Source organism: Martes martes (genome assembly GCF_963455335.1).
Source record: "Martes martes genome assembly, chromosome: 8".
Lineage (NCBI taxonomy): Eukaryota > Metazoa > Chordata > Mammalia > Carnivora > Mustelidae > Martes > Martes martes.
The window spans coordinates 120,058,555-120,083,259 of NC_137895.1; the positions used below are offsets into that span (position 1 = coordinate 120,058,555).

General features: G+C 39.6%; 1 protein-coding gene across 1 annotated transcript in view; it reads right to left on the reverse strand.

Annotated features, from left to right (window-relative positions):
* The window catches only part of CUBN (cubilin), a gene marked incomplete at its 5' end in the record, with an annotated part of 255,728 nt that overhangs the window by 65,348 nt on the left and 165,675 nt on the right, over window positions 1-24,705 (reverse strand). Inside the window, 12 exons of the mRNA XM_080812400.1 lie at window positions 1,256-1,481; window positions 2,008-2,129; window positions 3,905-4,054; window positions 6,522-6,728; window positions 7,837-8,008; window positions 13,712-13,893; window positions 14,538-14,674; window positions 15,323-15,536; window positions 16,929-17,107; window positions 18,322-18,496; window positions 22,137-22,320; window positions 22,477-22,667. Coding sequence (XP_080668526.1) covers window positions 1,256-1,481; window positions 2,008-2,129; window positions 3,905-4,054; window positions 6,522-6,728; window positions 7,837-8,008; window positions 13,712-13,893; window positions 14,538-14,674; window positions 15,323-15,536; window positions 16,929-17,107; window positions 18,322-18,496; window positions 22,137-22,320; window positions 22,477-22,667 — 2,139 coding nt within the window. The remainder of the gene's footprint in view (window positions 1-1,255; window positions 1,482-2,007; window positions 2,130-3,904; window positions 4,055-6,521; window positions 6,729-7,836; window positions 8,009-13,711; window positions 13,894-14,537; window positions 14,675-15,322; window positions 15,537-16,928; window positions 17,108-18,321; window positions 18,497-22,136; window positions 22,321-22,476; window positions 22,668-24,705) is intronic.

Consider the following 24,705-nt stretch of genomic DNA (forward strand, 5'->3'; position numbering starts at 1 on the left):
CCGGGTCCTGGGACTGAGTCCCACAGAGAGCTCCCTGCTCAGAGGGAAGTCTGCTTCTCCCTCTGCCTGCCATTCCCTCTACCTGCACTCTCTCTCTCTCTCTCTCTGACAAATAAATAAAATCTTTAAAAAAATGTACTTAAGGGATGACAAAAGGAAAACTACGAACTCAAAACAAAATGAAGTTAAATCAAAGAGTATTCCTGTATCTTTTGCTTCTAAACCCTTGGAAAACCAATGGTTCACCTAAAACTACCCTCCATTCAACAGCAACCAGTGGTTTAATGAGAGAAAGCTTGACTCCTTCCACAAAAACCTTCATAATAAACTTGGACTCTCCTAGAAAGAATTACCCTGTGTGATACTGCAAGGCTTTAAAGAAATCCTGACTATAGTATGCAGTGCAATTTTTTATTTTTTTTTAGATTTTATTTATTTGTGAGAGAGAGCAAGCATGCACACAGAAGCAGGGGGAGGGGATAGGGAGAGAGAGAAGCAGGCTCCCTGCTGAGCAAGGAGCCTGATGCAGGGCTTGATCCCAAGATCCTAGGATCATGACCTGAGCCAAAGGCAGATGCTTAACCAACTGAGCCACCTGGCACCCGTCCAATGCAACTTCTTTTATTTTCTGGGAATTTCCATGAGGTTCATATTTTATATGCACAAAATACTACCCTTTTGAAATCAAATCTATTATACTTTGCCACCTACAGGGCACTCATTCTAAGTCACAAATCTTGCCGCTTTGCTGCTCAAAACTCTTCAATGGCTCTGCATTACTCAAGGGACAATATAGAAGACAAGGCTCTTCATGATATGCACCACTTAACTTCTTGCTTTCAGCTTACCACTCAGCATTCTGCCTCCAAGATCCAAATATCCTGAACTACTTGTGATTCTATTAATTTTGATTCTCTGGTTATGCCAAGCCCTTCTGCCTCTGTAGGCAACATAGTGAAGTGTGAAGATCAGAGTTTTTGGGCCCCACTATCTTTATTCAAATCCTGACTCTACCAATGACTATCTCCATGACTGGGAAAACTATCAACCCATTTGTCTCCAGTTTCCATCCACATAAAATGGAGAAAACATGTATGATATTGCATCTTCCTTATGAAGTTGCTACATGAGATGACATGTGTAAACAGCCCGAGTTGAGTCCAACAGAGAGTAGATGTAAAATGCATACTTATTAAATTATTAATAAATTTAAAAAACACATCAATTTAAAAAGTACACAGAATGTTTCTTTTACCTAAAGTCTGTGTGTTCCATGTGGCATAAAATCCACCATTTTGCACTGAATGGTCCGAGTTAAAAATCACCACCAGTTGGTTGGAACCAGACTGGATTGTCCTGGGGTTTGAACTTCCACAGTATTGTCCTATTATGGGTGATCCAGGAGAACCACCGTTCCTGACAGTGACAGAGTCCCAAACACAGGTTGCATGGGCTTCAATATCAAAGTCACTAAATGTTAGCTGCAGGAGAGAAGAGAAACAATGACGTACCCTGAGTGGTAAGTGAGATGAGTTACCTAAAGTTGGATAAGGTCCTCACAAACCATTTTACTTAGTTTTAATTTATATAATTTTATATATATGTTTCTTATTTACCTTTCCCCTGCCCTCCTCTCTTTTTCCTTTTTGGGGATTCTATTGGAAATTTTGAGAGGAGAAAATTTTCCTGGAACTGGAGTCACTAGGAGGAACCTCTTCGGTCCAGTGGGATGGGATGGCAACTCATACCGAGAATGTGATTACAATTCTCTCCTGGATAAGAATATCTCATATCTATATCTATATCTATATCTATACCTTCTCCTATGCTTGTAAAAGAGTTTTCTTCAGTCACTGGATACTTGTAGATATCTGTACTCAATGAGATTTTGGGGAGAAAATGAACTAATCACAGGGTCAAAGCCTATTCTAATCACTTGCTTATTAGAAGAACTCTGTTTCCACAGAGGACATGGTATTTTTGTTCTAGAACAAAATCAGAACTCACAGTGATGGTATGGCCTTGTGGGGCTTCCAACAACCAGGAACAATGGGTCAAGCTATCATAAGAGGCTGGATAGTTGGGACTTGTGATCACTCCGCTCTCACCCAGCTGTATTCCACCACAGTCTAAAATTAGATTTTAACCTTATTTAAGATATAAGACATAAGAAAACAAAACAAACACACCAAAAAAACCTCTGCAAAGCCAAAAGAAGTAGATCTTACAGCCAGCATACTTTATGATTTTAAAAAGCAATCAATGAATAAACAGATGAAAGCGGTAAAGGCAAAGTAAAACTGGGTAGAAGATTAGAAATAAACAGAATCTCATATAGTGTGAATTAAAAAGAATCACACAGGGAAGACAGGATCATGTTTAGGACAAAGAAGAAGGAAGCTGATCTGTACCACAAATGGAGAATAATTAGATGTGCATATAACTGACACTCTGACTAGGGACAAAGTAAATAACACTGCCTTTCTTGAAAAAAACAAAACAAAAAACGGGCCAATAAAAATAAATACAAGCTTGAAGAATATGGTCCATACCATAACAGAAATTTGTCATGTGATGAGAAGCACTTGTGTCTGTAGTCAGCTATCAAAGTACACATCAGCATAGCAAGTTGAAGAACAGATATATCTTTAAAGTGTAAGATTGTCTGATTTTCCACATGAATAATACGCTTCCTAAAGCCTGGCTCTCTTCTTTCAATCCAATAAAGAAAAATCAACCGGCAAGATGGTTGATCAATCTTACTCCCTCTCCCAATCTACCATTTGATTATAACACAAAAAAAAAGTTTGATAGAACCATAACCAAAATGTATATTGATTCATAGCCAAACTTCATAGAAAAAAAAAAAAGGATTTCCAAAATCTAAAATAAAATAAGTATACTCAAATTCTGAGGGGTAATCTCAAACTGAGACTATGTCAGTCTGAAAGGATGTAGAACCAAGATGTGGGCCCCAGAGGTCAGCATCTGAGAAGACCATGTGGGAGAACATATGGTCTTGGACCCACACATAAGGAAGGGCTGGAGTTGAGACTTCTACATAATATTGGGGGTCTAAAAGAACTGCCATATTAGTGAGAGGGACTAGAAAAATTCTGATGCAGCAAAGAGCAGTGCTGTCTTGGAATGAATTTTCAGATACAAACTGAATGTCACAGATGCAAATCCAAAATGAAGCATTAGCAAATAATATCTAGTAATATGTTCAAAACACACAGGTAGGGTTTATCTTGGAAATTAAAAGATGGCTTAACAAGAGAAAAGTCTTTCAATATATAGTTTATCATATTAATATATTAAAGGAGGAGAACAGAATCATTGCAATAGATGGAGAGAAATCATTTGATTAAATCTTACACCTATTCAGAATAAAAAAAACCTGTACACTAACAATTGAATGGACTTTCTCTAATCTGATAAGAAGTACTTATTGAAAACCCTAAGAGAAATCAATCTATTTAACAATGAAGGGTCACAGGCATTCACATGAAGGTCATCCCTTCCATTTGACATGAAGGTGACCTAGCCACTGAAAAAAGACAAGAAAAAGAAAAGTTTGAGGCTGAGAGAACAAAAATATTATCATTTACAGAAGATATGATTGTTTATACAGAAAAACCAAAGATAATCTACAGACAAAATGCCAAAACTAATTAAGAGTATAGCAAAATCTCTGGGTTAGAGATCAATGTATAAAAATTTTAGAATTCCTGGATTTCGGCAACAACCAATTAGAAAATGTAATTTAGAACATCTCCTTGACATCAGCAACAAAAGTTATAGCTACCTAGAAGTGAATCTAACACAATACTGTGAGATCTTTATGGAAAAGATGATTATCTATTATATTGCCAGAGTTTGAGAGTTTAATCACAGGTCTTACCTGTAAAAGAATACTCCGCATGGAATCCAACATGTTCTACGCGTTCATTGGTGACAAAGTGTATCCATACCTGAGAATAAGGTGTAACCAGGGGCACTGTAGGTTTTGAAGATCCACAAAGTCTCCACATCAGAGGCCCATCAGCATTACCTGAAACAAATAGCACACCAAATGCCGTTACTTATATAGCTTTTGAGAAATACATTCAATGAATTTAGCAGGAACAAGTAATAAATATCATTTCAAGGTATTTATTAATGCACATTGGAATTCTGATTTAGTAGCAGATGTTTCACAACGTTCCTTTCTGTCTTTGTCAACTGCAAAAGAAAGAGTCCCTCCAACAGGGCAAAAACAAAAAACAAACAAAACCCCCCCATGCTTTTTTACTTTAGGCATCTTTCTCTATTGTGGGTGCCATTTTGTTCCAATTGTGTTTTCATAATTATTTTGGCATACCTAAACAGAGATACGATTAATTTAAAAAAAAATTTGGATGTGCCTTTTTTAGGGAGTAAAAAATATAATGCCAACAGTGACAAAATATATCATCAAGATAAAAGTGATAATAATCTAAAATTTTAAAGATTTCTTTACTGTATTTAATCAACTGTAATGAATAGGATATTCAGTACTTATGTTAAGAACTATCAGATTTGGAGCTGAGTATTTTTATGAAGATTACTTTTCACAGTAATTTGATTAACCTTTATAGAACACCTACAGAGCTCACAATTAACCTGCTCTTTATTTATTCTGTCAGACCAATATCATTGATTTTATAAGTTAACAAAATATAGTACTTTACCTCTCTCTGAAATGTGGGAATAGGGAGAAGATTGCATTTAACTGACTGAAATTGGATATACAATTGCTCTGCTTAATTCAATAAGCCCGTATTTTGTTTTCTTTTTATTGAAATTCAAGTTAATTAACATATAGTGTAGTATTGGTTTTAGGAGTAGAATTTAGAGATTCAGCAGTTGCATATAATACCCAGTGCTCTTTATATCAAGTGCCCTCCTTAATGTCTGTCACCCATTTAGACAATCTCCCCACCCACTGTCCCTCCAGTAACCCTTGGTTTATTTTCTATTGTTGAGAGTCTCTTATGGTTTGCCTCCCTCTCTGTTTTTATTTTATTTTCTTTTTCCTTCCCTTCCCCCATGTTCATCTGTTTTGTTTCTTATATTCCACATATGAGTGAAATCATGACATTTGTCTTTCTCTGACTGACTTATTTCACTTAGCATAATACACTCCAGTTTTATCCACATTTTGCAAATGGCAAGATTTCATTCTTTTCTGTGGCTGAGTAATCTTCCATGTATGTATACACTACATCTTCTTTATCCATTCATCAGTCGATGGACATTTTAAGCCAGTGGTTTTGAACCTGGTGGCACTGGTGAGGGTTTATCAGAATCATATGGAGAACACTCTCAAACTACAACTTCCATTTCCTTCATAAGTCTTCTTTAGGCTCACCTACTTAGGAGGGCCCAGATAATTCTCCTGCTGAGTCCCTTGGTCTGTGACCACAGACTTTACCAAATTCTCTTTGAAAAGTCTGTCCACCATGTTCTCAAAGTCCCCATCAATTTCAATAACCGCCCTAGAACATTGCCACCAGCTCACTGTGTTAGTGTCTGCTGCTTTCAGCCTCCTTTAAAATAAGATTTTGCAGTGACATGGAACTCAGTGAACCTTAAATAGCACAGATGCTCTACAACATTACCTTACTTCTCTTTTTCAAACCAGGAAAAGAGTGCCAATATAACAATGGAGGAAATTTGATGGATCGTCCATGACTCCAGACTCAACTACAAGAAAGAACTAAAATGGATTCATCTTTTATGAAGGGAGGTTTTTTTCAAAAATTCTTAAGAGAACTCTGGTTTACTGAACACACCTCAGTCCACTTCCATCATGAAAATAAAGACAAACTTGACTCTTTTGGGGATAATTCTCCAAATAGCTTCCGCCTGCTTCTCCATCTGGTACGTTGCAAAGCTGCTTTTGATTTCTAAGTAAAATTCCTATAAATTCAGGAAATCACTGATACAGTCTGACCATGATAATTTTCAGTCTGTGAGGAAAGAAGCCTTGAGTAGTAGAAGATCATTGAGAGGACCACCTGAACTCATCAAGAGAACACAGACAAGGGGTGCCTGGGTGGCACAGTCAGGTAACCATCTGACTCTTGAGTTCAGCTCAGGTCATGATCTCAGGGTCATGGAATCGAGCCCCGTGGGTTCTTACTCTCTCTCTCCGCCTCTGCACCTCCCCTCCACGTGCTCTCTCACTCTCTCAAGTAAATAAATAAATCTTTCAGAGAGAGAGAGAGAGAACACAGATAAGCTAAATCTCTCCTCAGTAAGTCTCACATTACGTGAAACATAGAGTTTACTTGCAAACTCTGCTCCGACTCCCTCACCATTCACAGGGCATGTTACCTCAGCTGGGCACACACAGAAATACAGCTTTTTCTGAGCAACGTTATTTTGAATTCTATGCAGATTTTTATAGCCACTTGAGTCCCTTCATTGTTGGTGGTCTCCAGGTGTATAAGAACACTATGGATAAATAGGAAAACATGTTCTTTGATTGAACTCACCCACTCGGAACTCAAGGACATCCAACTGACAGTCTTGGTGACTTTCCAGGTAAAAATCCTCAAAGTGAATGTAAATGGATGAATTTCCCTGATTTGGATTGCTGAGAGTCCATTCACAGTTTAAGTTTCTTGAGTAATTACTGACTCCGTTATAGCCAGGAGAAGTAAAGTTTCCTTTAGTGGAATGTGTAAGGGACCCACCACACACTAAGAAAACAAAAGGCAGCAGGGAAAGTAACAGTGAAATTCGCACCATAACAGAACATACAAGTAATGCATTAACAACTACAATAACAATAGCGAGATTTTTATTGCTTTGATTTGTTTTTCTAGGTGAAGTTAAGATTGTGTAAAGGGCTGGCTCATGCATGCAGAGACTATGGAGGAAGTTTCTGTGAGTTTGGAAATACCTACAAAAATAAACAGCTTCTTTATTTCCCTGTAGGGTAGATTAGGTAGATTTAGGAGTTTGGCTATGCATCAGTTTCTCCTAACTCAAGCCTATTGTTCATTAATATTTAATTTAGAGAAATAGATAACCTCCAGTAGTGGTCTCAGTGGCTTCTCATTAGCAATTCTCCTCTTGACCCCACAATTTAATTGGATCAAACAGATAACACAACAGGGGACTGGCAATGAACTTGCCCCTTTCCACACGGTAATGAATGCTCTTTGTATCAGTGAAAGAACATAAAGGTTCTACTCTTATTCAGTTCTACTCTTTCTAAAATTAAATTTAAATTTAAATTTACATATTCAGTTCTACTCTTTCTAAAATTTAAAACTCTTAGGTAATAGCACCAACCCAGAAAATAGGAGAATATTTAGATCAGAAAGCCATATCTTGCTTAATTTTTAAATACTCTGTATCAAACGTGAACATTCATTCATTTACAATGGAAAAATATGTATATGGATGGGTGACTAAAAAACAACAAAATCTGGCTATCTTCAATTAAATGAGTCACTTTCAAGGAGTCAGTTACTTTCTAAGTAGAAGGTCTCATTCAGCATGAAGGAATTGATCAAGAGCTGTAGAATGGGCAACCAATATAATGGCACCATTGTGTGGAATTGAGCTGAAATCTCTCCCAACAGCATTTTTAAAAGTTTTAACTCACAATAGCAGCTTTCTGAACTGGAACATTTGTGGTTTTTTGGTCCTGTCTGGGATGGGTTTTCTACCTGGTTATAAATGTTAGCCTTGGTTCCATCTCTGATCTCTGAAGGGACATAAAATCGCTGGCTCCTCTGCTGTTGGGAGTCGCTGTGGGTCACCTGCAGGGCCCACAATGATAACATCTGCCATTATTACCTGCATCTTCGCTGGACGTGTAGGAAGCACTGAAGCCTCCATAGGGCCTGGATCCATCAGTGAAAAACACGACTTTCATTGTATTTCCTGAAGATTTGATTGCATCGCTTATGTTTGCACTACTACACAGTGTCTCTAGTTGGGGTGAGTTACTTCTGATGCCATTGAAGAGCTGTTGGAAAAATAGTTTAACCTTCAGTCAGGCAGGCCATCTGACGGAGTGTTTCCTAGAAGATTATATTCACAGCCCCGATATGCATCCTCAGAAGGGAACTCCATGCTAAAATGAATTACTTAGCAGTATGGGCTCCTCGCCCGGTGCCACAAGCCACCGTGTCACCCAGAGCACATTCTACTGAGTTGTGGCCTCCGGGTCATTTCACTAAAATGAAAGTATTACAGTAATGCCCCCCTGCCATGTGGTGACAAATGAAAAACTGCTGTACTGTCTTCAGCTGGAAAGCATGCTTGAAATGTAAATTAGGCCAACACACTTACATTTTAGTTCACAGAGTTCACTGCTGGACCATTTTTCTTACCGATGTGTCAGGACCTTTGATATTTGGAATGAAGGCTTAAATGTTAGTCTCTGAGGGCTCGAAGCATATAGTAACTCAAATAGTTTAAAATGCCTTGAAAAGTAACTTTAAAAAAAACCCAACCAATATAATAGTTCTTTCCTAAGTACTTAGGACCCAAAGCCTCAATTTTCTTATTAATTTGAATTTTTAAAAAAATGGATTAGAGTAGAGCTGGCTCTAAAATATTAAACAATAATTCTAGTTATGTCCATAGTGATAATAGTTGCAAAGTATTATTCAACTTCTGTGCAAAACCAAAGGAGTTTCAGCATGCCTGGTTGTCACAGTTCAGGAAAGATCCAGAAGTAACTAAACAATAATTGACTGATTGAGTAATTGATATTCCTCTTTTTTTTAAAAAGGATTTGAATCACTCATGATTAGAAATAATGATTCAGAATCTAACACTAAGAGATTTGAAGGAGAAGCATGCACTCCGTAACAAAGCTGTGAGCTTTTTAATTTCTTATAACTGATCATTAAATTGAGCTCTGTGTCTTCTAACTCACAGGACCAGACATAGCATCTCCTATCACTTACTGAGCACAGCAAAACGCCAGGCTCTGCTAATAGCCTACTTGTATTACTTTATTCAATTAGCACAATACCCTCTCAGATACATAATATCATCCCTGTTTTCCAGATTAAGACAATAGCATTCAGAAAGGTTATGTAATTTGCTTCAGGTCAAAGACCTAGTGATAATAAAACTGGACTTAAAGCATCCCTCTGATTCCAAACCATGAAGTAATGTATGAGGAAACAGAAGATGACAAAATTTCAATAATAGAGCAGTGTTATTCTGGCAACATATTGCCAGAATCAAAAGGGATTATCAGCAACTGCCGGCTAATGGAATATGTCAGAAACCCTGATCGATGGCAGTTATCCTTGCACAATGTCTGCCCTGATCTAAGCATCACAGTGACTAACAGTTGTTCAGACAGCCGTTTATCACATGACTCCTGCTTTTTGGAGGCAACCAAAGTGCTGTTTCTACTTTCCTCCTCCACTTATGTTTGCAGTCAGAAACTACAACTCCCAGAAAGCAATGGGATAGGAAGTAGGCATTTGAGATTCAGGACAAGCACATATCTCAGTGTAGTGCCTACTGGGTGGTGTACCTTTGCCTTTTCTCCATCTGGACAGATTCGGATAAGCAGCAGGTTTGGAGGAATTGTATGCTCAGGTGGCTGGATAAGGTATTAATCTAGAGGGAGTGCACTTAAAGCTGCCTTCACTCAACCTATAGATCCCAGGAAGTTTCCCTCCCTCCCTTCCTCTTTTCTTCTCTCTTTTTATCTCTCTCATCTCTCTCTTTCTATCTCTTTTCTTTTTCCTTCTTCCTTTTTCTCTTTCTCTGCTCCCCCCACCTGCTTTTTTGTGAGACTTTCTTAAAATGATAATGTGTGGGCAAAGGGCAAGCCACATCCCCTTATTTACAGCAGAGTGGAGAAGAAACAAAACGAACATTGAACCTATAAAAATATATTTCAAAGAAAAAGAATGTGATATGGAAAATTCATGAAAGAAATTTATTATGGGAGTTTTAGCCTCCCCAGCAGAAAAGACCTGTAGATAGGACATTTGTAGTTTCTCCTAATTAAATGGTCAAGTCCCCCCAGCCCAACAAAGACCATAAGTTGACAATCCCATGCACACAGAGTTTCCAAGCAGCATTTTAGTATTTCATTCTTAAATATGAATAAACAGCCAAGGGTCATTAGGCATTTAAGGAAGTTTCCTTAAATGTCTAATGCAAAAGGCAGAGACCAATCAATATACATAAATGGGAAACAGGAAACTGAAGGAAATGGACCTCAAAAGAAACAACATAAAACTTCAAAATTATGATTAATACATTTAATCATAATTTTATTTTAATATAATATTTTATAAATATTAAAATTTATTTTAATATAATAAATTAATTCATACATATCAAATACATATGATATTTTAATATATATAGTATATTCAAAGAACAATGGTAAAATAAGGATAATTCCAGGTATACACCTTCTCAAAAACCTTATCCGTCCATGCCCATTTCCTTACGGAAATACAAGAACATATGCCTCACCAAAAAAAGGGAAATGAGCCAAGACAGGATAATGCACATGTCATGGAGTCAGGTGTCCACCCCAGGAGAGGAATGAAGGAGCGTGCAAAGACCCTGGGGAAGGGAAGGCACGGGCTGACAGCTGGCACCAGGCTTGCAGCTGATGGAAAAGGGCTCAAGGAAGGCTATTGCTAAGGAAAATGAATGAAAGGGTGGGTGTGCTATACTGCACAAGGTGGGGATGTAATCCTGCAGTGAAAATGTGGGGAGGAATGAGTGGTATGTGCATAAAAAACTCCATGTGGAAAAGGACATTAATCGGAAAAACGAAAGCAAACGCTACCAGGGTACACTACGTGGCTAGGTGGGGAATGACAGCAGTATAGTCATAGCAATGTAAACACTGATGAGCAATTTAAACAAAATCTGTGATGTAGGTATTTTGTTAGGAAGCTGGGGGAGGTCTGAACTGCGCGTAGCCCTGTGAGCATCTGTGGTGCGTGTGTGGTGGAGGTGGATTGTGAAGAGAACTAAACCCTCATCTCCCATAGTTGCACGTGGATATATCATGTTTAAGACCAAAAAATAAAGAAGTAGCAGTAGGAATATTATTTTGAAATAATGACAGACACACCACAAGAAGCAGCTAAAATAGTTGAAAGTAGATGCCTTTGGCATCTATGATTCAGAGACGGGAAAATGACAAGATGTGATTCAAAATGTGTGGTTGTTGCTGTAAATTTTATTTTATTATTTGAGTTCTGAAACTATGACTCTTCATGTTCTCTTTCCTGCAGGGCATGTGAAAATTCTACTGGTAAGATTCCTCGTAATCATTATATTCAATATGATGTTAATTATGGAAAGAATTTCAAAGGGAAATAAACAGTTTTATACATCAAAACTTTAGCAATGGGTGGGTACAATTTCAAGTATTTTTCATATTTTTAATTTTTTGAACTCTCCAAAATCTGTTCAATAGGCATTCATTATGTTTATAATCAGAAAAATAGATTAAAACCAGTGTGCAAATGAATTTATGCCACATTATTACAACTACATAATATATTCATTGCCAAGGAAAGATAAGAAAATGTACCAAAATATGGTATACTGGGAGTGGTTAATTTTTTTCTACCTCATCCTTGTCTCTACGTATTCAGTGGAGCAGTGCCTGGGTGGCTTGGTCAGTTATCTCTGAATCTTGGTTTCAGCTCAGGTCATGATCTCAGATATATATCTATAGATATAGCTATATATGATACCTTCAGGTGTTAGAACTTGGGAGCAAAATTTGAAGCTTGAATATGGTCATTTTAGGGCAACACAAAGTATTATACTAACATACAAAGATGTTTTCTATTTCTGAAATCACTACCCAACAGGAGACAATTAAATTGAAAGCAAAAGTGTCTTGTTTTTTTGTTTAAGATTTTATTTATTTATTTGGCGCAGAGAGAAAGAGAGAGAGCGCACAAGCAAGGGGAGTGGTGGGCAGAGGGAGAGGGAGAAGCAGGCTTCCTCCTGAGCAGGGAGCCCTATACGGGACTCCATCCCAGGACCCTGGGATCATGACCTGAGCTGGAGGCAGACACTTAACTGACTGAGACACCCAGGCACCCCCAAAGTGTCTTGTTGTTAAAAAAGGATAATGAGGGGCACCTGGGCGGCTCCATCATTAAGTGTGTGCCTTCAGCTCAGATCGTGGTCCCAGAGTCCTGGGTCGAGCCCCACGTCTGCTTCTCCCTCCCCCTTTGCCCCAGCCCCTGCTCGTGCTCTCTCTTGCTCACTCTCTCTCAAAGAGATAAATATAAATCTCAAAAAAAAAAAAAGGATAATGATAGTACTTCTAGTATTCATTCACTCAATAATTACTGTTTCTATTATGTGCCAGGTACTGGGGACTCAGCAGTGGATGAAATGCAGAGCGGGGACTAGTGGAGCTTACATTCTGGTGGTGGGAGCACACGATACACAGATGAGAAAATAAATACACAAGATGTCAGGTGATGTGAAATGCTGTGAAAGCAATAATGCAGAGAACAGGATGAGTCAGGGTGGAACCTATGCGACGTAGGGATCAGGTCCTTGAGGAGCCAGGACTGAAGAGACAGAATGAAACAGGCAGCCATTGGGGAGTTGCCAACCAGAGGCCACAGGACAGTGAAGTGGGCTGTTGAACACCTTAGCAGATTCAAAGACCCGAAAGGAAGCCAGTGAGACTGGGTCAGTGAGCAAGAGATCAGGGGAGTTTGAGACAAGATGCAGACACCGTGGGGCCATTTGGGCCACTGTAAAGATTCGGGATTTCCCTCTGAGTGAGATGAGAGGCCAAGAGAGGAATTTCAAGGAGAGCAGCCTGATGTGACTGACATTTAAACCCATCACACGGGCGGCTGTGCTGAGAATGCAGGGAGACAAGGGTGGGAGACCAGCCTGAAATTATTAAATTAAGTCTAAGTGAGCGGTGGTGGTGGTGGCAGTGGATATGGTGAGAAGTAGGTAGATTCTGCATCTCTTGAAAGATACAGCCCGTGGGACTTGACTATGGATGCAACACAAGGTGGGAGAGAAAGGACTCCGAAACAGACATCGAAGTCTTTGACCCGAGCCTCCTGAAGTTTGGAATTGTTATTGACTGAGGTAACAAGGACGGAGGAAAGGCTGAGTTGGGTAGAGAAATACATTAATATTAATGTGTAATTAATCCAGTATATATACATATAGAGCTGTCATTTCAGTTAACAATTTTTTTTCCCACTCACGGATCTCCTTTGCTTTCCTTTGCTAAGTGAAACTAAGAATGCTGACAGCATCTCCCAAAGCATTTGACCTTGGCAACACTAAGGGCAGGCAGCCCTCAGTGCTCAGGACCCCTCAACTGCTTAAAACTTTTGGTTGGTGACTGTTCTGCGACTTCTGTCCAATTCAACTCTGGGCTACCCACGGGCTTATCCATTGACCCACTTTGGCCATGTGCAATGATCATCTGCTCTTAAAATTTACCCCATCCATGATCCTGATGTACACTGTGACAACGAACAGGCTCTTAAGACAGGTCTTACAGACAACGTGGCCATTTACCATTTATTTGTTCTATCAAATACTTTGAGTTTGCTTGAGGTAGAGTTCCATGGATGGGAATGTTCCCAACCTAGCTTTCTATGAATTATAGGTCCATAAGCTCCTTCAGCATTGGAATGTAATATCTCTATCTGCACGGGATACTTACTGTCACACGCTTGCTGCGGCAGGATGGATGAGCTTCCAGACTCAGGTCATTGAAAGTCAGGGTGATCCGCCTTCCTTCCTGCACTGTGATCCTCCACTCGCAGATGCGGCCGTGAGGATTCGGGTGCGGGTAGTTGGGAGAGGTAAATGTCCCCATAGGGCCTTGTAGATCCCCCCCACACTCTGAAGAGGAAGAAACCCAAGAAAACTGCCAATCCAGTCCAAGTGAGCCCTTCTACAAGAAGGGTCCTCTAAAGTATTTTCTTTGCTATCCCCCTGGACAAACTTATTGCTGTTATTTGACACTGCATGTATATGAGGACTGACAGACAATGTCTGCATCCACTTCCTGTCTCTAATATTTAATATTTAATCCATGTTTCCATGCATGACAGTTCGCTGTGTCATCATGGCCCAAGAAATATGGGGCACCAATAGAGGGAGTAATCTCAAGAGTCGGAAGATTCAGAAGATGAGAGTAATTATCCAGTTTCTTCAGATAAAATCTGTATTTCACCAACGTCAGGGTATTTGGAATGCCGATTCTGACAGCTGTGAGGCTAGCACACTGGTTTTCTTAAGATGAGGAATGTGTGCAGCTCTCATCCCATAACATCTTCCAAAGCACCACCTCCTTTCTGTGGTAGCCTGTTTCACAGCTGTGGTGCGACTATTTGATTGAGGTCTGCCTCTCCACTAAAGTGTAAGGTCCAGGAAGACAGGGGTCATTTTGGTTCAACAAGCACTGTAACACCAGTGCCTCAAATAGTGTCTAGCCAATGTAGGTGCTCAAAATATGTAAATAGTTACCACTTCAGTGAACTTACCTTCCATGCTGGATTCAAACCGGAGTCTGAATCCTGAGGCAGTAAGAGAGCCATCTGTGACAAACTTCACCAGAGCAACATTGCTAGAAGTATCTATGCTGTCTGGAATGGTGTTTCCACAGTATCTGCCCAATAAACTTCCTGTGAGAGACAAATAATTAAGTATGTCTATGTCCAGGTGATTGAATTCATTTCTCCTCTACCTGAGGTATTCTACAAGTACGAAGAAAATAATAAAAGACAAGACCCTGCCCATGAAGAAATGCTAACCTCTGTTAAGAGAAGCAGGACAAACATGAATAAAATCAACATTCACGTAGATGAAGACACGTAACAAAGGCTGCAACCAGTTAGGGCAAGGACATCTCAGCACAATGAGGGAGCTCATTTGGGTAAAGAGATGGTTGCAGGCAAGAGAGTGATGAGTGTCCAACTCATATGATTTCTAATTACCTTACCCTCTCCTTACTTGACAGGAGGCTCCTCAAATAACTAACCACATATGGCCCTGGAAGCTCTCAACAGGAAGAAGATGCCTTCTCTAGTGCTCTCTCAGTATGATCTATTAAAAACAAGCTATATAATGACACCTGGGGCTTTGGACACCCATCGTTTGTGAGTAGGACTCCAGGGAGAGAAAAGTCAGCACTGCTCGGAGTTGACTGCGCATCTGTGCAAAGACTAGATGTTGTTTTACGTTTCTTGAAGTGAGGACACTTCAGAGGCTGAATGAGTACATGAGAAAATAAACACCCTCCCCTCAAAAGACAGTAGACATACTGCACTGACCAGAGGTATGGTTTTCCCAGATCTCCACAAAGTCTTTTTCACAGCCAGAGGAATTCTGAAGGTTAAAGTCTTCAAAGTGGATGGTGAGATAGTGCCCAGAGGGACCCTCGAGATGCCACTCACAGAATAAATTGTCTCTATACGGAAGGGTTGGATATCCACTGCTTTCAATGACGCCACTTTGCCCTGTCACTCTTCCCCCACAATGAGCTGCAGAAAAGAGCAATATTCTGTTAAAGGATTTTTCTTTTCTTTTTAAATTTAACCAGCACATTCAAAAGCTTTTATGTGCCAAATGAATATTAATTAATGTTTTAAAAATTCTGAAATGTTTATTTAGTTAGTGGTCCCCTTAATATTTGAAATCTACTACTGCTGTAAAGAGAAATGATACTGCAAGTCCAGTCCAATAATGGGAAATGGAAACTGAATGGCATATTCTGTAACATCACATTAGTCCTCTTGGGACACCATGTAAGAGCTATTAGTTGCAAGGAAGTTTCCTTTCAAGAACCAACTGATTGGTAGGGCCTGCCTACTCCCCTGTGTCTGTGATTTTTGAAAACGGAGGGCCTGTTCAGCTGGAAGGGGTGCGGTGGTGATTCATGATGCCCGGCCTTCCTGGTTTAACTACCAAATGAACGTTTCACTGCAGTAACTGGTATCTGGGGGCCTGGCCAATTACCACTCGATTCTTTCTTATCAGCTGGATGTGATCATTAGATTGAATTATGTACAACTTGCCTCGGGCTATAAAACAACCTATGGTGTAGGTATAATGTTGTTACTAGTAGGCTTTCCAACTTTTGACTGTATTAAGTGTGTTTGGTTAGTGTTCAGACCCACCAGATACTAAATTCCATGTAACTGTGACCACAATACAATAAATCTTCAGGATCCATGTGTACTGCTCATTTTTTAAAGTAAGGAAATCAAAACACTGAGGAGACACACTTGCTTTTGTCTAGTGACTGATTTGACACTAGAGACATAAGGGAAAAAACATTATCCATTAATGATGAGTTCAAAGTTACTGTTCTATATATAGTGATTTGATTATATTTGAATAGTAAACAGTTTTACTAGTTAAGGTGATACTATAGAGATCACATGATAAGAGAAAGAAACATAGATTTGATTTAACCAAATATGTTTTCACAAATAAGTTAGGAAAAAATACAAAATATTCAAGTTTACTAAAAAGAGTGGTTTAAAATGGAAAGTAAAATAAAATTTTAAATCAACAAATGACTTTGGTTTTAAACTTTTACATTCATTCCTTATTTATTTCTATCACTAAAACAATCATTACAATTAGGCAGATAGACTTCTCTAAAAATGGTATGATTTTTTAAAGTTTTATTATAATTAGTCCGTCATAACATTTTTTTTAAAATTTATTTATTTATTTGTTAGAGAGAGAGAGCGCACAAGCAGGCAGAGGCAGAGAGAGAAGCAGTTCCCCGCCGAGCAAGGAGCTTGATGTGGGACTCGATCCCAGGCCCCTGGGATCATGACCTGAGCTGAAGGCAGTGGCTTAACCAACTGAGCCACCCAGGCATCCCATAACTTTCTTATTAAATACAAAAAAAATGTTGTTACCTATAGCATACTTGATCTTGAACCCCACATGAGTGGGGCTGTTGTCTGATCGGAATCTCAAATACATCACATCTCCTGAGGACAGCTGGCTGCTGGGCAAAGATCTCCCACAAACCCTGGAAATTACTGGTGCGTTTGAATCAGCCCCATCTCGCAACTCAAGGTAATTGGATGTGCAGCTAACGAGGAAGGAAAATTCCATTTAATATATAAAAGCCTGTCTCTTTGGTGTATTTTCAAAATAAAGACTTCACCAACTTTCTCTAAGAGCAATATTAAATTATCATTTTTGTAGCAGAAGACACTCCAACCACCATTTTAAGCGGTGTGTCCTCTGAGAATGCTACATAATATTTTCCTAATCATAACATTGTTTTGTTAGTAGCTCCAAAGGCAGGTGTTACATGTACCACATCAAAGAATGTTTACTTGTCTTCCCTCCATATTCTGTATTTGTTTTACACATTTACAAGTCATTCTCAAATTGACGCCTAGGAATTAAAAAAAAAACAAAAACCCAAAAGCAAGTACTTTGTATCACGTGATGACAGGGCACATCTCACATGACAAAGACAAACTCTCTTGACAGCCCTGCCACCCAGACTAGTGGAGAGTCTCAGCTGGAACGTTCTATGTCCAAAAAAGTGAGTGAGTATTTACATAGTATTTCTTAAGAAAGCCAATCAGCCAGTTAACCCTCACTGAGTGGGACTGTGGCATTATATTAGGTGCCTGTAAATAGTAAGCAAACCTCTGTACCTAAGTTTTGGACCATACACTTATTCTTGCAAATGTATACATACTTTCATTAAATGAAGAGACAAATTCAGGGTTTGGTTGTTTTTTGTTTTTGTTTTTGTTTTTTTCAGTCAGTATGGTTATCCTCTTTGTGTTCAACACAGTAAGGAGGTGTACTCCTTGGTTTGTAATCCCTTAAGAATTCTCATTAAAGAGAGATTGGGAAATTATACAGTACTTCAATCTTTTCTCTGACACTGGTGACCCCTAGTGTCACATAACACAAATTTCCATTTGTTAAACAGGTATTTTATTATTTATGACATTGAGCATGAGGCTGGGAAAATAAATATTCATCTACCAGAGACACTGTATTTTTCCTGTGGGAGGAAGAACGGATAACATAAATCTCCAGCAGCCATCCTCAGTGTCTCTTGCAGGACGCGTGTGGTATCAGGAGTGACAATATCCGTGTACATAACCCGCTCAGCTAACGTCAGAGTGGCGGGCAGGCCATGTTTTCAGGCTCAGGGTGTAATGTGTGTCCCTTCCCCATTTTTTAGATTTCCTATGCTGAGAAAAGAAATTATTCTCAACCATGACAGCTGGAGAATATAAGTCTGAGTAGGAGAAAAAGGAAATGGAAGTGACCTACTTGGGTGTTTCTTCAATATTGAATTGATCTTCAAACTGCAGCCTTATGAGTTTCCCAGAAGGAGCTGCTAGGAGCCAAGTGCAATCAGCATGCCGGGGGTAATTGTCAGGGTGGCCAGGGGAGGTCACATACCCCGCAGAATCCACATCGTGGATGTAGATGTTGCCCCCACAGGCTGGTGAGAAACACAGTGAAATCAATCGACAGTCTGGAAAAGAGGATGCAATGGCACTATCTTTTTTTTTTTTTTTTTGCACTGTCTTACATCACTTTTTTAAAAATTGAAATAGAGTCGACACTCAATGCCACATTAGTTTCAGATATACAACATGGTGATTTGACAAGTTTACATGATTTCACATATATGTGAAAACTAAAAAACACAAACACACAAAACGCAAAACCAGACTCATAAATACAGAGGACACATTAGGGGTTGCCAAAGGGGAGGGGAGTGGGGGGATGGGCCAGATGGGTGATGGGCTTCCAGTTAGGGAAGGAATGAGTCATGGGGATAAAACGTACGGCATGGGGAGTACAGCCAACTGTATTATAAGAGCCCTGTATGGAGCAGATGGCGGTAACACCTGTGGTGAGCACAGCATCATGTCTAGACTTCCCGCTGGCGTTTTTTTTTTAAAGTGACTTTATCTGTATTTCCAACCTCAGTGTCCTTTCATCTGGATTTATCCTCATTCTCTTTTTAAGAAACAGATTCTGAGTTTGCTATCAGGGGAGCTACCAAGTGTGTCACTTTTTAACTTGCCCAACTGTAAATTCTCTTAGAAAGGTTCTCTCTTCCTTAAAGCCAACAAAATACTTATGGTGCCCAGTGCGTACAGTGGAACATCATGGAAGACTGAGTGCACATTCGCCGCGCGGAAAAGCACGTGAATGCAGAGAAGCCCTTATAACTTCCCACTGACTGGGCAGTTCGATAGGAAGATTCGGAGCTGGGATCTTGATATGTAAAAGACGAAGCAGATAGATTCCCGCACAACTCTGCAGGTATCCGCTCATTATGTTTCTTCAGGATTTAGATGCATTTGAAGAGCAAGAGATGGCTGGCATGAGAGAATTTATTAGCCAGTTTCTGGAAGAAGATCAATGGGCTTTTTATACCTCTTTTCTAAAACACCAAAGTATGTAAAAAGACTTTCCTTTTATCAATAAACATTTTTTTGGCCATCTCACCCACCATCCAGGCCGTGGTAAACTGGGTACTTACAACACAGATGAAATGAATCTAATAAGTTAGCCTCACAGACACGTGGGTCTGCTAAACTCTCTTGATATTTATTTCTGCTATCATTCAGTCACTTATGCTCCTATCCTGAATTGTGCCATTACCCAGAATTCTTCTCCTCTCTGAACCCCGAAACTGCAGGCTATACGTGGTTCGAACCATTTGCGGAAATCAATGTCTCCAAATGCGCGCTCTCCACTCTCAACGCGGCAAGCAACCCTGCTTTCTCACAGAAATTTAACAGCTATGTAAGACCTGACTCTCTGCCCTCGACCCTTATTCTCCCCACTCTCTCTGGAGCCTCAGCGTGCCGCTTGTTGTTTTCCTTTAGAGCATGATGGAAGAAATCAGATGAGGACACTGCCTCCATCTGCTACCACCGTTAAGAAATTTATCTGCCTGTCTGCCTCCTTTATCTTCCCCTGCTACACCATCTTCCTGTACAATGGGTGGGTCTCCCACTCCACTGTCTCCTCAGGGGCCGTGCTCTGGGGAGGCCCTCCCCTAACCCTGTGCTCTCACTCTCTCGCCCTCCCTGTCCTCTCCCCTCCCCCATGCTCCTCCTTGCCCCTCACATCTTCCCACACCATCACATGCTCAAGTCAGTTAGAGTCCCGTTATCTGCTCTTACTTACTGTCCTCTTTCCTCCTTCCCCCTCTGCTTTTCAACCCTATCAAAGCACTCTGGTTTGGCTCACAGTTGTGTACCCAAGCATCTTTTTCTTCTTTATTTTATATCCCCAGCATTTAACCTGGCTGATCACATCTGTCTCTTCTTTCCATTTTTGTCCCCCAGCTGCTTGGACACTGAGCTCCTCCTCCTTTTATCTCACACCATTCCTCCTTTGGTCCCTGGGTGCCTCTTTCCAGGTGTTTCCCAGAAACTGGAAGTTTATACCTCTTCATCCCGGTCATCTATTTCATCCATCCCCCCACCTCCTCTCAGGTAACCACCAGTTAGTTCTCTATATTTAAGAGTCTGTTTGTTTGCTGTTTAGATTCCACATATAAGTGAAATCGAATGGTATTTTTCTTTCTATGGCGGGCTTATTTCCCTTAGCAGAATAATCTCTAGGTCCGTCCATGTTGTCCCAAATGGCAAGAGTTCACTCTGTTTTCAAGGCTGACTCATACTCCATTGCGTATACCTATAACACAGCTTCTTTATCTACTCATCTATGAATGGACAATATGTTTTGAAATCAAAAGATCTTTAAGTCTAATAGTGAAGGCAGAAAGATAGGGAGGAAGTAATGGCCACACCATTCTTACATAAAAAGAGGGGCTGCAAAGGAATAAAAGAATTGAAGCATTTATAAATAAACCCTTAGTGTATCTGAATTACCACCAAATATTGACTTTAAAACTGTAATTTAAGACTGTAACTGAGGACTCTATCATGGGAAAGTAGAGTTCTGTGGGATCAGCTGATGTCTACTCACTAGACACAAGGCACTGCTACTCTGAGAAGCCTCAGTGGCCAGTGACATTCTGCCCACACAGGATTCAGCAGCTGAGCTCAGCAGAGACAGAGGGATAACAAACTCTCAGCCTATAAAGTAATGGGGTTGGTATTCACAGAGCTGTCTTTCAAGTCTCTTTCCAAGTGCCAGAGCTGCATGTAGGGGGAAGTAACAGAAGTATATTCCCTCTAATCATGGAACATACTCAAGCTATTAGATGATTTTCTGTGTCATTTGGTAGACACTTTATTTCTTCTCCTTTTCCAGAATAAAGAAATTATGCTGACATTTTAAAATCTCATATTTTAGAGAATATGCAGTAAAATACTTGGTTTTATTTAGATTAGTATGTTTTTTAAAATATGCTCAGAAATTTGGGATTGAGGTCATATGATTATCCTGAAATCCATATTATCTAATTTGGGGAGGAAGCAAAGACTTATTCTCTGCTAACATTACTCTCTCTTTTGAAACTATGCTTATTTACTTATTTATTCAATTAAACATTATATGAATTTAAATGTCACAAAATTAAGTCATTACAGTAGAATTAAATATAATTTTAATCAAGCATAATTAAGTAAAGGTAATTAAGTAAAGATCACCACTATAATATATAATTAAATGGGTAGCAGAATCAGAGGAATATGTGTTCACTTTAAAAGAAAGCATACAAATGATTATAAAACAATGTAATTATCATTCTTACAATGCTTCCATAACTGAATGTAATGTATAATTAGACATTTTATAGTAGAAAGGACTAAGAAATTTCAGGGTATCCATAAGATCGGTTTAATTTATACTCATGGAGAGTATTTTACTTTGTTCATTCTCTCAATAAGTAGGCTTGGAAAGAATCTAAGCCTCATTTTACTTATCTGTAGAATGGGAATGATACCTTCCTTAAAAAGCAGCCATGATGAGATACTGAATGTATCAAGAATACAGTAAGTACCTGAAAACAGGTAGCTATTCTTGTTAAATTATTATTCTTACTTTAGAAAAGAAAACTTTACCTATTTTTTTCCTCAAATCTATTTAAACAAGAAAGACAAAGCAACTGCAGGAAAAATACAGGCATTATGCTCGGTGAAAATACTTACCTAAACTCTTTGCCTCATATTTGATCTTAAATCCTTGCCCTCCATTACTGGCATCAGAAATAAACTGAACAAACATTTGATTATCCGAGGTGAACAGAGTGGATGAAGGACGACTGCCACAAAAATGACCATTTCCTCCATGGAGTCCCAAGGGTGGAGAATAGATGTCAGGTCCATTTTTCAGCTAGGAACACAAATTAAAATCGCATAAATTCCTTCATATGAGAGAGATGGCGTGAAGTCCTACCAATTTATGTCCCCAGAGAGAAGAATTGCCATTTTGTTTTTTGAATGAAGACTGCAAAGTTAATAATTAGGAAAGGTAGCAAGCATGACCTACCACCAAGTAGTCCCCTTGGCCACAAGAAGCATCTCCATTTGGAATCTGGAAGGGCTGTTCAAAATGGACAGCAATGGTCAGACCACTCTGAACCAGGACGTGCCAAGAGCAGTTGAGGTTGGGACCGTAGGTCTCTGGATACTGAGGGGATGTGATTATGCCTCGGTCTGCATGCAAATATCCACCACAACCTTTACAAAGAAGCAACAAAGGTAATTTACTTAAGTGACATTTACAGTGGGATTTTTAGGGTTCCCTGCTTTTCATGAGGATTTTTAAAGTGTAGGCAATAGAAATGGGGTTTGAAACAAACCGGGACCGAAGTATAAGAAACGATGGGCCCAACAAGCTTGTGTTCTGCGCAGATGACAGAGTATTCATTTTGTGGTTTTTTCCCTACAATCAGGAAACAGAAATAAGCAACAGAGACAAATTACTTTCAGAAGCTTACTTTATAGATGAGTAAGACATATAATAAACACATATATAAGATGTGGGGTGGGGATAAATTCTACAAAGAAAAGTGAATAGGGGGAGTGAAAATGGTATAGAAAATGTCTGGGGAAGTTAGAGAAGGCCTCGTTATGGTATCACCCGAACAGAGACCTGCAGAAATGAGGGATCAAGCCATATGGCTTTGTGAGAGAAGAGCTTTCGAGTTCAGAAAACACTTGGTGTAAGGGCTTGAGTGGTACATCATGTAAGTCAAAATTAATGAGGCACAGTGAGTGATCCCAAAGGAAGCAGCGCTAGGTCATCCAGGAAACTGAAAGGACTTATTTTAAGTAAGAGAGGAAGACATTCAAGGGTTTTGAGCATCAGAATGGCATGATCTGACTTAGATTTTAAAAGCATTGCTCTGTCTGTGATACCTAGACTGTAAGGGGGTCGGCAGGGAAATACACAGTCAGGGTGTCCAATAAGGAGGTGACTGCCTGAGTCCAAGGAGAGATGATAGGGTCTGGACTAGGGTGGTAGAAGGAGAAAGGTGGGAAGTGGTTGGGTATAAATATATAAATATATTTAATATATTTCAATATATTGGGAAGGTAGAATCACGGTGATTTGTTGATGGTTAGGACACAGGGTATGAGACAAAGAGAAGGATCAAGAATGATGTCAAGATTTTTGGCTTAAGCAACTGGAAAGAATGTACTTTCCATTTATCAAGATTGTAAAGAGCATGGAATGAGCAGGTTTGGAGGGTGGAAGAGGGTGGGAAGCAGAGTTTAGGTTTTGCATGTTAAATTGGAGATACCTTCTAGACATGCAGCCATCCAGCATGTACATGTGTGTGTGCACACACATGTACATACATCTATACGTGCACAGGTACATCTGTCATACACATGTACAGGAGAGAGAGACTGGGAGCAGAAGAAGAGAGTGGATGGAGTGAGCAGGCATTAATTTGCCTGTTGTCAGGGGCTGAGCTGATTAGCAAGGGAGTGCTGCGAGTTCACACAACTACTTAAATCACAGATGGAAATTTATCTCAGGTCTATCTAATTTCAAAGCCCATTCTCTTAAACCACTATGCAGCCTGCCTCCCTGAGTGTGAAGGAGATAATTTATCTCCCATTGCTCCCTACTCTCTAAAAGACATCTATAACAGTGCAGGAAATATTAGATGAATTTTTAATGTCTATATCGAGAGTCTACTTTAAAATGATGCTTTTTTGTTAAAAGCATGAGCGTCTTTCGATGGTCCATATTTCATGGACTACTTCTTTAATTTTAATCTTGTTTGGCTTTAAACTTACTATTGGGCTTCCCATTTTATCAAGTTTTGGAAGTCTTGATCATGCTATACATGATCGCCACCCACGTATGGTGCACATTCTCTGAGTCATCAAACTCATATTTCAAGAGAAGCAAACTCTTCTGGCCAACCCTCCCACGAGTGCTTGAAATCAAGAGCTTCCAAGATATCTTCTATTTTCCTTTTTTTATTTCTTAGATTGAAGATTACTCTGACTTACTGTTCCTTCGATGTGTTATAGATAAGTGCTGTCTGATTCTGTTCTATTTGAAGCCCTTTGCTAGGCTGGAGAATTGTTTTAAAGATCTCATTCTTGGGGCGCCTGGATGGCTCAGTGGGTTAAAGCCTCTGCCTTTGGCTCAGGTCATGATCCCAGGGTCCTGGGATCGAGCCCCGTGTCAGGCTCTCTGCTCAGCGGGGAGCCTGCTTCCTCCTCTCTCTCTCTCTGCCTGCTTCTCTGCCTACTT